At 45.7% G+C, this 11,935-nt stretch overlaps 2 protein-coding genes across 5 annotated transcripts; both read right to left on the bottom strand.

Moving 5' to 3' along the window:
* Nucleotides 1–666: 666 nt before the first annotated feature.
* Nucleotides 667–4,033, bottom strand: LOC148321621 (uncharacterized). Of its 2 annotated transcripts, XM_088318462.1 has the most exons (9): nt 3,894–4,033; nt 3,353–3,459; nt 3,151–3,264; nt 3,007–3,063; nt 2,244–2,381; nt 1,826–1,873; nt 1,605–1,718; nt 1,421–1,528; nt 667–1,333 (listed from the first exon to the last, which is right to left on the bottom strand). In XM_088318462.1, the coding sequence occupies exons 2-9, from the start codon at nt 3,449–3,451 to the stop codon at nt 1,247–1,249; spliced, it is 765 nt and encodes a 254-aa protein (XP_088174588.1). In that variant the 5' UTR covers nt 3,452–3,459; nt 3,894–4,033; the 3' UTR covers nt 667–1,246. The 2 variants fall into 2 exon arrangements, with proteins under 2 accessions (XP_088174588.1, XP_088174589.1); XM_088318463.1 differs by lacking the exon at nt 1,826–1,873.
* Nucleotides 4,034–4,452: 419 nt separating this feature from the next.
* On the bottom strand, nt 4,453–11,909 carry sema4ab (sema domain, immunoglobulin domain (Ig), transmembrane domain (TM) and short cytoplasmic domain, (semaphorin) 4Ab). 3 transcript variants are annotated; one of them, XM_088318457.1, is made up of 15 exons: nt 11,502–11,909; nt 10,708–10,922; nt 9,830–10,068; nt 9,589–9,749; nt 9,454–9,513; nt 9,256–9,354; nt 9,078–9,171; nt 8,798–8,920; nt 8,597–8,724; nt 8,331–8,512; nt 7,751–7,895; nt 7,465–7,654; nt 7,268–7,383; nt 6,936–7,188; nt 4,453–6,678 (listed from the first exon to the last, which is right to left on the bottom strand). In XM_088318457.1, the coding sequence occupies exons 3-15, from the start codon at nt 9,927–9,929 to the stop codon at nt 6,026–6,028; spliced, it is 2,304 nt and encodes a 767-aa protein (XP_088174583.1). In that variant the 5' UTR covers nt 9,930–10,068; nt 10,708–10,922; nt 11,502–11,909; the 3' UTR covers nt 4,453–6,025. The 3 variants fall into 3 exon arrangements, with proteins under 3 accessions (XP_088174583.1, XP_088174582.1, XP_088174584.1); XM_088318456.1 differs by having other exon boundaries at nt 4,453–6,693; XM_088318458.1 differs by lacking the exons at nt 10,708–10,922; nt 11,502–11,909 and having other exon boundaries at nt 4,453–6,693; nt 9,589–9,745; nt 9,830–10,027.
* Nucleotides 11,910–11,935: the final 26 nt, after the last annotated feature.

Consider the following 11,935-nt stretch of genomic DNA (forward strand, 5'->3'; position numbering starts at 1 on the left):
TTCGAATCCCCTTTTCTGCTTATGTTCAATGATGGTGCAGAGAGCGAGACTCGAACCTGGGTCACCTGAACCGGACTCAAAGTTTTAGACCATTCAACCAACACAGATGAAATCTTTCGCATTTTTTTGGTCCTATTTCTCGTTCATTTATTCCTGTTTTAATTTTATATATTATATAGTCCATGCATTTTCCTGTCTGGTATGGTCCAGTGGTCTAAGACAGCAATTTCGCCTGTCGTGGTCCTAGTTCGTTTCCCGTTCTTTTCCTCATTTCTATTTATGTTGAAAAAGGTTGCAAAGAGCAGGGTTCGAACTCAATCAATGCGGTACCGGAATCATTTTCTTATACCATGGGCCAACCAGCCGTGTCGATTCCAAAAAAAAGAAAGTCATGACTACGCCGTCTGATTTTTTTTTCTTTTCAAAATTGGGGCTAGTTTTCCCCTCCACCCACGTCCCTACCGAATCCAAGGACGGCCATTGTTTTGCATCAGGACCACGTCAATCCTGGGTACAGTTACTGGAGTTATCCACAGGAGGGCAGTATTACATCACATCTTGTGCTTCTCCTCTTTCCTCGAAACTTATGTCTTGGTTTGCCTCTGCACAGTGTTGCGTTTTTTATATGTGACTCATTTGAACATAAAGAACATACAAAGATTGAACTTGGTTATGATGTCAGCTTTATTTGGAGAAACACAAGATGACAAAGACATTCCACATCAGGAAGTCCAATTTGAATAGATTTTTTTATTTAATGACCATTCGGTTTTAGTATAGTGCAGAACCTAAACTGGGCCCAAAAGCGGGAGGGTGCTGGAGCCTATCCCAGATGACTTCGGGCAAAATAAGGCAGATTACACCCTGAAATGGTTCCTATGAAATACATTAAAATTTGTAACATCCAAACAAAACATTTGATAATAGCACCTTTTAACTTGGCATCACTGCCAATATACAAGGTTAGAGTCCAAAAATGACCATCCCATCTGCAGTTAAGTAAAACAATGCTCCTGGTCGTTAGCTGCAGAAATACAGCATCATTTCTTTTTGTGACGTGACTCGACTATATCATACACACAGATTACGGTATATTCTAATATTTTTCTCAATAGACTATTGTCACATTGATCGTGGCTTATGTGTGACGGTGCACTCACATTTGTTCCCTCAAGAGGAGGAACCATGTGGCATCAGGATTCATTCACACGATGTGTGCGTGCGTGCGTGCGTGTGAAAAAGCTTTTTAAATGGGCTCCACTTGAGGTTCGGTTGGTGGGGTGGCGATGTCTTCCACGAGATCAGAGTCGGGTTCGGTCACCACCACGGCCACCTGCTCACAGGTAAACACAGTCATTTGTGTGTCTGTATATGTGTGTGTGTGTGTGTGTGTGTGTGTGTGTCAGTGTGCGTGCAGTACGTGGGATGCAGAGGGCTCAGCCGCAGCCGGGGGAGTCGCCCGAACAGCCTGAACAGCCGGAGACGGCGGCGGGCGGGTCTGTGGGTAGCGGGGTCGCTCACTTGGGGCCTGAACAACAACCAAAAAAAGTAAAAAAATAAATAAATAAATTGTTCAGTTCGGAATGTTACGCACTGTCAACCACCTGAGTCCTGCGCGCGGCGAGCACGGTGAGGCCGAAGAGCATGGCGGTGATGCAGATCAGCAGCTCCAGCACCAAGAAGACCACCAGCGTTCCCAGGATGCCGTCGATCAACATCTAAACAACGCGAGGCACACGTATTTAGGGAAAACGTAAAAATGTTACACGCAGGCCGAAAGAGTGGGTGAGGCGGGAAAGAAAATGTACGATGGCTGTCCGCTTACTTTGCATTTTTGCTCGATCAGCTCGGTGCATTTCCTGAAACAATGTAGCTGCGAAGACAAAACATCAAAAAGTCGGCTTTGGGCCACTAATGCATAACAACGGTTAGCACGTTAGTTAGAAATAATACAGTCAAGCCCGCTTTATCGCAAATTTGTATATTTTTTTTTTTTTTTTTTAATGGGTTTGGATATAAGAATTAAAAAAAAAAAAAGCCACATCAGGCAGCACAGCTCGTGGCCGACGGTTCTGGAACGCATCCCCAATCAATGAACAGGCGTTTTCACTCTATGAATATTTCCTTCCATCTCGCAAACACATTGTTTCAGTCTTGCACCAGACAAGACAGGTTGAATTTAGCGACTGCGACTTCGCTACGGCCGCGCAATCGAACGAGATGCAATACAAGTGTTGCATTACCACGGCGTGGTACTCCAGGCGGCGGCAGTGTTCGCAGTGGTACGAGTCCTGCCTGTATGGGAGGTGCTTGGACATCAGCCCCAGGGCGGCGGTGGAGAACGCGGCGCTGATCAGATGAAGAACCAGCGCGCATTTGACCTGCAAAAACACACCAAAGAAACAATGCAGTGCTCCATTTTCCAACGCAGAAAACAAATAAAATGCACAAAAAAATGACAATTTCTTTTAATGCCTATCCATTTAACAAAAAGAAAGAACATTTAAATAAATCAATTAAAATAAATGATGCATATTTAGTCCGACTCAAGTGATGGTCTTGTTAGCTGGTAACTGTAAATTATGCATTTAATATTAAATTGTTCCAGATCTTGATGTGTCATCACAAAATAAGATATTTTTTAATCGCCACTTGACGGATAAAAACAACGGTAGACTTCACAGATCTTCACCATCGTTAACTTATTGACTGCCATTGATGGCTAAAGACTTCAAAAATATTTTTTTTTTTACTTGGCTGGTAGCGAACAAACTAATTTTGGCTCTCCAACATGAGCTCATTCGACCGCAGACATGGAAACTGCCGCAAAAATAAAAATAAGTAAATAAATAAATGACTAAAAATGAGCAAAAACAAAAAAAGTTTTCAAATCCACTCCAATAAACAGAAAGCACAGCCGCGCTCCATTTGTCGTTTTCAACTTAGGTGAAGCAGCATGAGGCTCCTCGCCTTTGCAACTATGAACAATAACGGAAGCCCACTCACCCAAAAAAGAGTGGGCCTCCTCCCGCAGTGGATCAACACAGACCCCGACAAGAAGACCTGGTGGAAAGAAGATCCAGAGGCTCAGCGGAGGACGGCGGGGTCGGAACCAATGCTTGATGTTAGCGCGCGAGCTAACTGTCCCACCTGAATGACCACGGCGAGGAAGAGCGCCACGTCGGCCGTGAAGTGGATCTCGTGCACTCGCAGCACGGACATGCTCAGGCACAGCAGCAACACGGCGATGACCAGCTGGATGGCCTGGAGAAGGAAAGGTAGCCGCTATCGTTTAGCACGTTGATAGCATGTTAGCATTGCATGTGATTTGGATGCTAAAATGCTCAGCCACCCCCAAAGTCTTGGGCTCCATCCTCATGTGGGATTGCAGCTGGCCCGGGCTCAGCGTCCCCGGCGGGGGTGTCGGGTCTTTTGGGTCGTTCTCGGCCATCTCGCTACCTTTACGAACAAAAAAATTGGGACAGTTCGTGAAAGCGAATTGGTTTCGTTTCATCCAACATATTGGAATTTTGGTTGTAAATGTTAGGTGAGAGCATCTGCCCGTGTTGAGGTCATCTCGGTGTCCTCTGACTTTGGAGACTGAGGCCTCTTAAAGGGACAGGTCACACCATGCATCTGCCTCCCTCTTATTGTTACCTTTGATACCTTTCCATAACATGCAGTGAAAATGCAGATTTTGCTTTGATTTATTTTTATTTTTTTTCATTTCTATCAATGCCTCCATTACCGACAATCAAATAAAACATCTATCGCTGCAGTGGAACACTGCAGCAAAGTGGGCTGCAGCTGCAGCATGACTTGGCTGTGCTCCAGAAGGGGACATAAATACAACCCCCAGCCCGCATGCATCAGAAACAGAAACATGTTCTTACCTGCGCTGAGCCACCGAGGAGCCTCCTCTCGGTCACGATAAAGTCGTCGTGCAGGCAGGCTGCTAAAAAAAGAGCGTGAGCGCGGACACTGCAGCAAACGGGCCGCTGCAGACTTTTTGCAGACTTGCAGTCCAAGAGAGAGGAAGGAGGGAAGGGAGGTACCCCAGTGATGTCATCACATCATGACGGTGCAAATGATTTGTTGATGATTCTTTTTTTAGTTTTAGGTTGTTTTGTTTTTTTTGTACAAAAACAAAATGCCGTATCATTATCCTATTAAATTGAAAAATCTGAAACAAATGTGGTATTTTATTTAAAAAAATAACATAGAACATATAATTTACACGACTGGGAAATATATTTATAAAAATTAATAATTTATTGATTTTTGCAGTTTATGATTTTTTTCTTTTTTTACAAAAGTTATAATTTTTGGACCATGACCATGTGCGACAGAGCCGATTGAAAACTATCATTCGGAAACGAAGCATCTCTTCTATTCTTAAATGCTGTTCACCTGCACAAAGCTAATAAGGCGAAATCATGACTGACATTGAAAGGCTTTCACATAACACAATATTTATTTGGATAGTGCTTGGATTTCACAATCAGACTGATCGCTGACACTTTTTGTAGCGACAGCTGAGTTTTCCCCTATCGAATTCGGTCCAGTTGTGAAAATAGACCATTAAAAAAAAAAAAAAAAAAAACACCCAAAGGGAGTCAAGCTCACCGTAAAAACAGCATATTTGGTCCGCGTTTTTCCCCCACCGAGAGGGAATTAAAAGTGGTCACAAAGCACATGAGTACCACGTTCACATTTAACATTCAAAAAGAACACACCAAATGGTTCAGTAGTCACATTATTACAGGGTGCACGTGTTGAAGTGGAGCCAAGGCACGTTCAGGAGCGGCAATGCGTCCCGTATCACGCCACCGTTTGGTAAAAAGAAATTGTACAAAAGAGTTCCATAAAGATGTGAGAAAAGTGTGCAAACATTGAGTTTCTACAAACATTGACATTTTGTACGAAATCCGACTGAAACAAGAGTTCTGTACATGTAGCAGTCACGTGGCAGCAAATGCTAACTGGTGGCTTTTGGTAAAGTGAAAAGTTGTTTTTTTTTTTTTTTTAAAAAGAAAAACAAAAATATTGCCATAATATGCCCGCCAGGAGGCATTTTACAAAGGAGTGTTAGGGCCACATTGAAATGTGCAAGAACAATTCAATAGAGCTTAACGTCACTTAAAAAAAAAAAAAATCCTTTTGTAGCATTTTTGCAAAAAAGGTTGAAATGCATAAAAATTTACATTTTTGGAACTCAAGACTATCATGAGTATTCTTGTAACTTTTTCACAATACAATAAAAATTTCCTGTCAAATAATACAATTTAATTCATCAACGTTAGGTTGTTTCGTCTTGCGTCACAATTCTTGTCAAATTATGACAATTGTCGTATTCTTGTTTCTAAACAGCTAGGTTTTTTTGTAGGAATATTCAATATATTGTGATTATTATTGTTACATATTTTTCTTGTAAAATGAATGTCTGGCTTTCTAAAAAGTTTTTTAAAAAACGTTCTAGGAAAATTACGATTTGGATAACGTAAAAAAAATAAAGATTTTTGGTATTCTTTAATTTTTTATTCATTTAATTTGGAACACTATTTTTTGGGATAATTGCAACCTAACTCCTGCGACATTTTTAACACCAGCATTTTGATATTATCATACGACTTTAAGATCTTGAACATATTACAAAGTATTTTTTAAAATAATATTCTGACTTAATTCCTGTCACATTACAAAATTATTTTGGTACCACTTTTTCGCATAAAATTACGACATTCTTGTGCATTTTTCACAAGTCGGAATATAAAGCTTCACTCTCGATAAATTTAATTAATTTTCAAAAATACATTTTACCACTTAATTCTTGTTTTCCACAACTAATGACATTTTTCTTATAACTTGTCTTCACAAAGCACGTTGACCTTCATTATAAAGTTTGTGCTGTCTTTTTCAATTCGGCGTGACCCAAATACTCCTTTGTGGCATCTTACCTGGCACGTTTGGACATTTAAAGTACCGCATCAACGACGTCTTCCATCCCTACCTGGAGTGCCGGCGCTCAGATGGGCGTGTTGGGCAAGTGTCCGTTGGAGGCGGCGAGCGCCCCGTTGTAGAGCGCGCCTTGGACGTGTCCATTCTGCTTGCTCTGCGCCGGCCCCGCTCGGAGGGCCTCGTGCTCCGCGGGGGTCCGTCTGTCCAAATCAGCCGCCGCCGCCTGCTGCGGCACAGTGCGGCTACGCCAACGCTGTTTAACCACATAGAGGAGGATGGTCAGAAGCACGCTCAGGCAAAGCACGAAGAGGACCGACACGGCCACCAGCTCCTTCAGATAGGAGGGGGTCCGCGCCGACAGTAGCGAGTCCCCGTCTCGGAAGGCGGCCTCTTTGGGTGCCGCTTTCACCATCCATAGGGTGAAGTTGCGGCCCAGCTGCCCGGCGGTGGTCAGCGTGGATTCGGGGCGCGAGGAGCCGCTCTTCTGCTTGACGTGGTAGACGGCCATGGTCTGCCGGAAGCCGTTCTCGGTGGACAGGCACAGGTAGTGGCCCAGAGTGGCGGGCGTGGCCACGAAGCTCAAGCTGCCGTCATCCAGGTGCAGGTAGAGCTCCGGGGACAGGCGGCTGTTGGGGCGCTCCCACGACTGGCGGGAGAGGCGCGACGCGGCGGGACACGGGAGGCGCACCACCTCGTGCAGAGACACCGACAGCGGCTCCCCTGCGGGACAGGGAGCTGAGATACAGATGACAGCTCGAGAGCATCCTGGGGAAAACTGATGGACTGATTACAAAAGCTTTAGAGGGCAACAAATCTAAATGGACACCACATTGAGAGAGGATTTTTTTTTTTGGCTACTTGCGCTCGACCAAAATTGACATCACAATTGCGCAGGATTCAGGTAACGACCAATCATGGCTCAGCTTGCAAACATCAGTAATTGTGAAAATTGTTGGATCTGAATAACTTTTGCTTACCCGCAGGCAGGTTGTTCGGCCCGAATCGAGCTCTGTGCAGCGACGTCACGCTCTTGCACGCCTTCTCCACGCTACCCTCCTCCACGTCCTGGCCCAGGTGGGCGGCGGAGACTCGTACGCAGGCCCGGCGGGCAGCGTCCCAACCGCAGAAGGGGTCCCGGGCGAGGACACATTGGGCGCAGGTCCAGTAGAAGGAGCAGTTGGCAGCCGGGAGCCTGAGCACGCCCTCCGACGTGCCGACATAGATCAGGCCCTGTTGAAGAATCTTGTGAGACTTCAGCTACGCCGACAACTTAACGCTCTTTGTGACGCCGCCACAGAATGAGGTCAACCTTGGTTACGGACAGCTTCAGGCTCTTGACTGGTTGCGGTTTGAGGAAGACCTGCACCTCCTCCACGACGTGCGCCCCGCTCGGCAGCAGCGCCGCTTTGTGAAGGTACCCCGACTCTGAAACACATTCCGATACGTTTTACACCTGTCCTGCTAGGAATCCTGACCACAAAAAAAAAACTGACAAAATGGATTAACCTGTGAGGAGAAAGAGGACCGTGTAGTCCACGCCGTTTGCTGCCCGGACCCTCTGGACGGTCAGGTGGCTGTAACGGTGCTCGGCGGACACCAAGGTGGGACGCCCGCCTGCCGGTCGCACGCTGTCATCCGTCAGGAAATTCTCCTTGACAAAGCGCAGGGCGTTGTCCGACGCGTTGTGAAGGCCGCACTAAAGACGAGAGCAAAGGACGGCCTCAAAAATCCAAACCAAAGACAAGATACACTCGATATTTAATCGAGAGCCTGACCAATTTAACTCTTTTACCTCGCCCGGGTTGGCCACCCTCTCTTGGACCCTGTTGCTCCACTGCAACGTGTCACGGTTGAGGACTTTGTAGCTGCCCGTGAAGGCAGATTTTATGTCCGCCAAGCGGAACGAGCACACGGCCGACAGTCCCGAACTGACTGACCTGCGTTGAAAGGGCAAACAAACAACGCGTGACTCCGCATGCAACACAAAAAAAAAATGTATAAAAGACGGCATTGTGAAGGAGAAGCCATGTGGACGCCTGATGACCAATCACATGTCCCATAATATGCCGTGGAGAATTTTTACTTCCTTTTGTCCTTGCTATAAAAAATATTTCTAGAAAATTTATAAATAAAAAAAAAACTGCTGTACATAATTATAAATTAATAAAATGTTATTTTCTAATTTAAATCCACTTCCTTAAAAACATTCCTGTAGGGCCTGTCATAATAGAGTTAAATGTAGACTGCGTTGAGTTCAAGGACCCTGGGGTATCAAAGCGCTCAATCATGCAGTTTTATAAACATAAATATTCATTACTTTATTAAATTATATAATTATGTCTGCGGTTTGACATTGGTGACAACATACTGACCACTGAGAGGTGAAGATGCCGTAAAAAAGCGTGTCGTCCGTGAGCGAGCCGTCGACTGGCAGCAGGCTGTCGATGTCCTGGATGACATTGTAGGGCAGCTCGCCATCCGCCTGGCACAGCAGCTGCGCTTTGGCGAAGGTGGTCCAGCGCCGCTGGAGCGTCCGCTGTCCTCCGACATCGCTCTAGGAAACAACAAAAATAGAAACGCGGTTTTTGAAGTAATAAACGCCATTCCCTTCCAATAGTGACCTTCCATCCGTTGTTACCGTGCAGACTTGGGAAACACGCGAGACAACAAACTTTTCGATGAAGTCGTACTCTCGGCCCACTTCGCTGAAGAAAAAGTAAATTTTGCCCTCGTCCGGAATGAAGGTGGAGCTAATGAAGGTCGGATCTGCACGAGGACAGAAGAAAACAACTTACGATGCACGTCAACAAAAACGCCGAGCCCTCCGCCGTGTCCTCACCCTCCAGCCATCCCAGTGTGTCATCCAGCTTAAGGTCCACGCGGGAGCCTTCGCTGAGGTGGCGCGAGATGAGCGGCCAGTTGCCCCGGTAGTCGGCCACCGTGCCCGTGTAAAGCTCTCCGTCTGGGGGACGCATCACGACAGAACGGTCGCATAATGTTTACTCTCAGTGGCAGCTTGTCGTGATTTGAACGCGTTATCGTTCGGGAACAGTTAATGGTTGCAAATTAGGACAGGAACAGCAAGCCAGCTGGCTAAGAAACATCTTGGCGTCACATACCTACTATGATAGCAGTGTTGCGCTGGTAGGGATCATAAGGGCAGCGACCTCGTCCCTCGTCGGGCTTGAGGCTTAACGTTAACGTATCCGAGTTCTACAAAATAAATCAAGACGCACTAAATAAAGTCGGCTGATTCATTGGTTGGGCTCATTTCATGTATACAAAAGAGAAACTTACAATGTAGATACAACGTGGACTGAAGGCAAATGTTCCACAAGCGTAGATGTGAGTGGCGTTCAGGAACAGCAGCACACGGATAAAATTATGACAGTCCGTCTGGAATAAAAAAATATATATATATATTATTCATACAACGACCAAAAATATTGATTTTATAGAAGTTTGAAAAAATATATATGCAAACAAGCTACTTGCCATCTTTTTGCCTTTCATGGAACATTGCTCCAGGTCTTTTTCCGAAGGCCGCCAATCCAGCTACAAGAGAGTACGATGTCCGGTGAAAGCAACCTAACATACTGTACATCTCTGATTTACCACACTTTCCCTAACCTTGTTCCTCAGGATGATGGCATCGTCGAGGCTGACATCCAGCGCCAGCACAGCATCGCTCCCCCCCACATAGAGTGTATCGTCGCCGTCGCCGAGCAGCAGCGTGGTGGTGTTGCCCACGTCGGCGCTGCTGAAGCGGGTGAGACGCCTCCCGGGACTACCTGCGATCGCACGCGAGGATAAGGGGCATGGACGTGGAATGGGGATTCGGTGATGAAAAAAATAATACGTTTCCATTCACCCATGGGGAAGGAGACCCGAGGCGTCAGCGTGGTCACAGAGGAGCTCAGAAAGCCCAGCAGAGTCACGCCAAGTGGGAGTAAATGGCAGCCCCTCGCCATTGCGGCACAAAGTCGAGGCCAGGTGGAGGGCTGATGGTCGTCGGTGGTGAGGGGGGTCAAGGAGACTCCGTTAGCAGGGGCGGCGATCCTCGCCGAGGCCACATTTTCTGGTTGCGGTGTCCCATTATTATTGAGACAGCTGAGAGGGACAAACAGGTTAGAAGCGGGCATTGCATTGCAAGTCACTAGCAGGTGTTGAATTATAGGAAGCTAGCTAGCTCCCTTGATAGCTAGTTAGATTGCTAGTTACTATGACAGATTGCCATTCTAGCAAGACTTTCATCTGTCCTTATTCATCAGGTGACAGTAACCTAGCAGCATTGTTGCTAAGATACAAGGCTAATTATTTCTAGTGTTACGATGCAAAAAAGTGAAATTAAATGGGGGGATGGCACAGTGAACTCCAAATGAAATAAAATGGTCATTTATTCTAAAAGATTTTGTGTTTTACGTTTGTTTTGTGTGGGCGAGAAAAGCCTTAGGCTACACACGCACGTCACGATGCTACGTTAGCTTACATGCTAACAGCTAGCAAGAGCCGGTTGACTCTTTAACTTAATGCTACCATTACAGCCGTCGAAATACGCGATGAACAGATGAAAAAAATAAACAAAACAGCTTCGCAATATCCTGCATAAAACCGAATTTTGAGCTAACTCGCACTCCTTCGTATCGTCGCAGCCTCGCAGGTATCGTCTTTGTCCAAAAGATTTACGAGCACAACCCAAACGAAGCGTTCACTTTTCAAGCCATGCACAAATAATGTTAATATTCTTACATATCGTCCGGTTTTATCCCCACCCGGGAGAGCTTGAAGCTGCAAGCGGCCACAAGACGAAAGCGTGTCGGCTTGGCGAAAACGCTGACCGTGGAGCGCGTGGGTGGGTGGGAGGCAGAATGGGGGTCTCTGCTATGTCAACAAACAGCCTCGTCCTCCAGTGGGGTCAGAAAGACACGAGCGAGCGTTTTCCACCACCTCGTGTGAAGCAAAACCTGCAAATAACATTCCTGCTCAAAATAACATACCCAAAACAATAACTTTGCTTCAGCCGCCATGTTGGAGGTCAAGTTTGGGAGGATAAGAAACAGTAAATTGACTCGTGTTTCTTTTTTTTTTTTTACTTAATATCAACATTTTCCAGGCATCTTATGAGGACTAAAAAAGTTCCGTAGAGTGGAAACTTTAGATGCAGTGGCAAAAACACGTATGACCCCCCCACACAATCTCTCACCAAGTGAGAATAAAAACGAGACTGTTTCACTTCATGACCCGGAATCATTGACAGCTTTGCTTATTTGAGCTAAATCAGCATTTACTTTTCCAATGCACGATGGATATGTTATTTAAGAGTTTGGAGGTCCTATCCCAAAATAATTTGACACTTTCCCCTTCAGCTTTCACATGCAGTTTGTCACCTGCCATCTCCCAAGGCGTGAATAGCAGAAAACCTTCCAACTGGGTCTACAGACTCTTAAATCTTCACAAGTTTATTTAATGTCTACCAAGTAATTAATCCCAATCAGACTTGATGTGGAATCCTGCACCCAAAGTGTGTCATGTTGTAAAAGTACCTGTCAGGTCTTTAGCCATCCATCGTCTACGAGTAAACTCCCATGACTCAACAAGATTTTTCCACATTTCAAGTGTAAAAAAAACCTGCAGTGGAACTACGGCAGGTTAACGTTGGTTTAAAAGCAGGGAAAGGATAGGGAGAGGGTCAGATGGCTAATCAGAAGTAAAGGAGATTAGACAGGATTGGCAGGGTGACCTGAAAACAGACACGTGGTTAAAAAGCCGGGGGTGGGGGAACTAACGCTGGGGGTGACGTCACCAAAATTTAACGTACTCATGTTTCCCGTTTTGAAATGCCACGAATCCAGCTCAAAAATATACACAAAAGAAAAAAAATCGCACGGCAGCAGCAAGTAACGGGGATTCCTGACATGTCGATCGAGCCGTGCCCATTTGGAGTGTCTGCAGCATCGTCTTTGGCCTGCTTTCAGTT

The sequence above is a fragment of the Idiotropiscis lumnitzeri genome, chromosome 16, assembly GCF_059441095.1.
Source record: "Idiotropiscis lumnitzeri isolate Australia: NSW breed Sydney's pygmy pipehorse chromosome 16, RoL_Ilum_1.0, whole genome shotgun sequence".
NCBI classification, from domain to species: Eukaryota; Metazoa; Chordata; class Actinopteri; order Syngnathiformes; family Syngnathidae; genus Idiotropiscis; species Idiotropiscis lumnitzeri.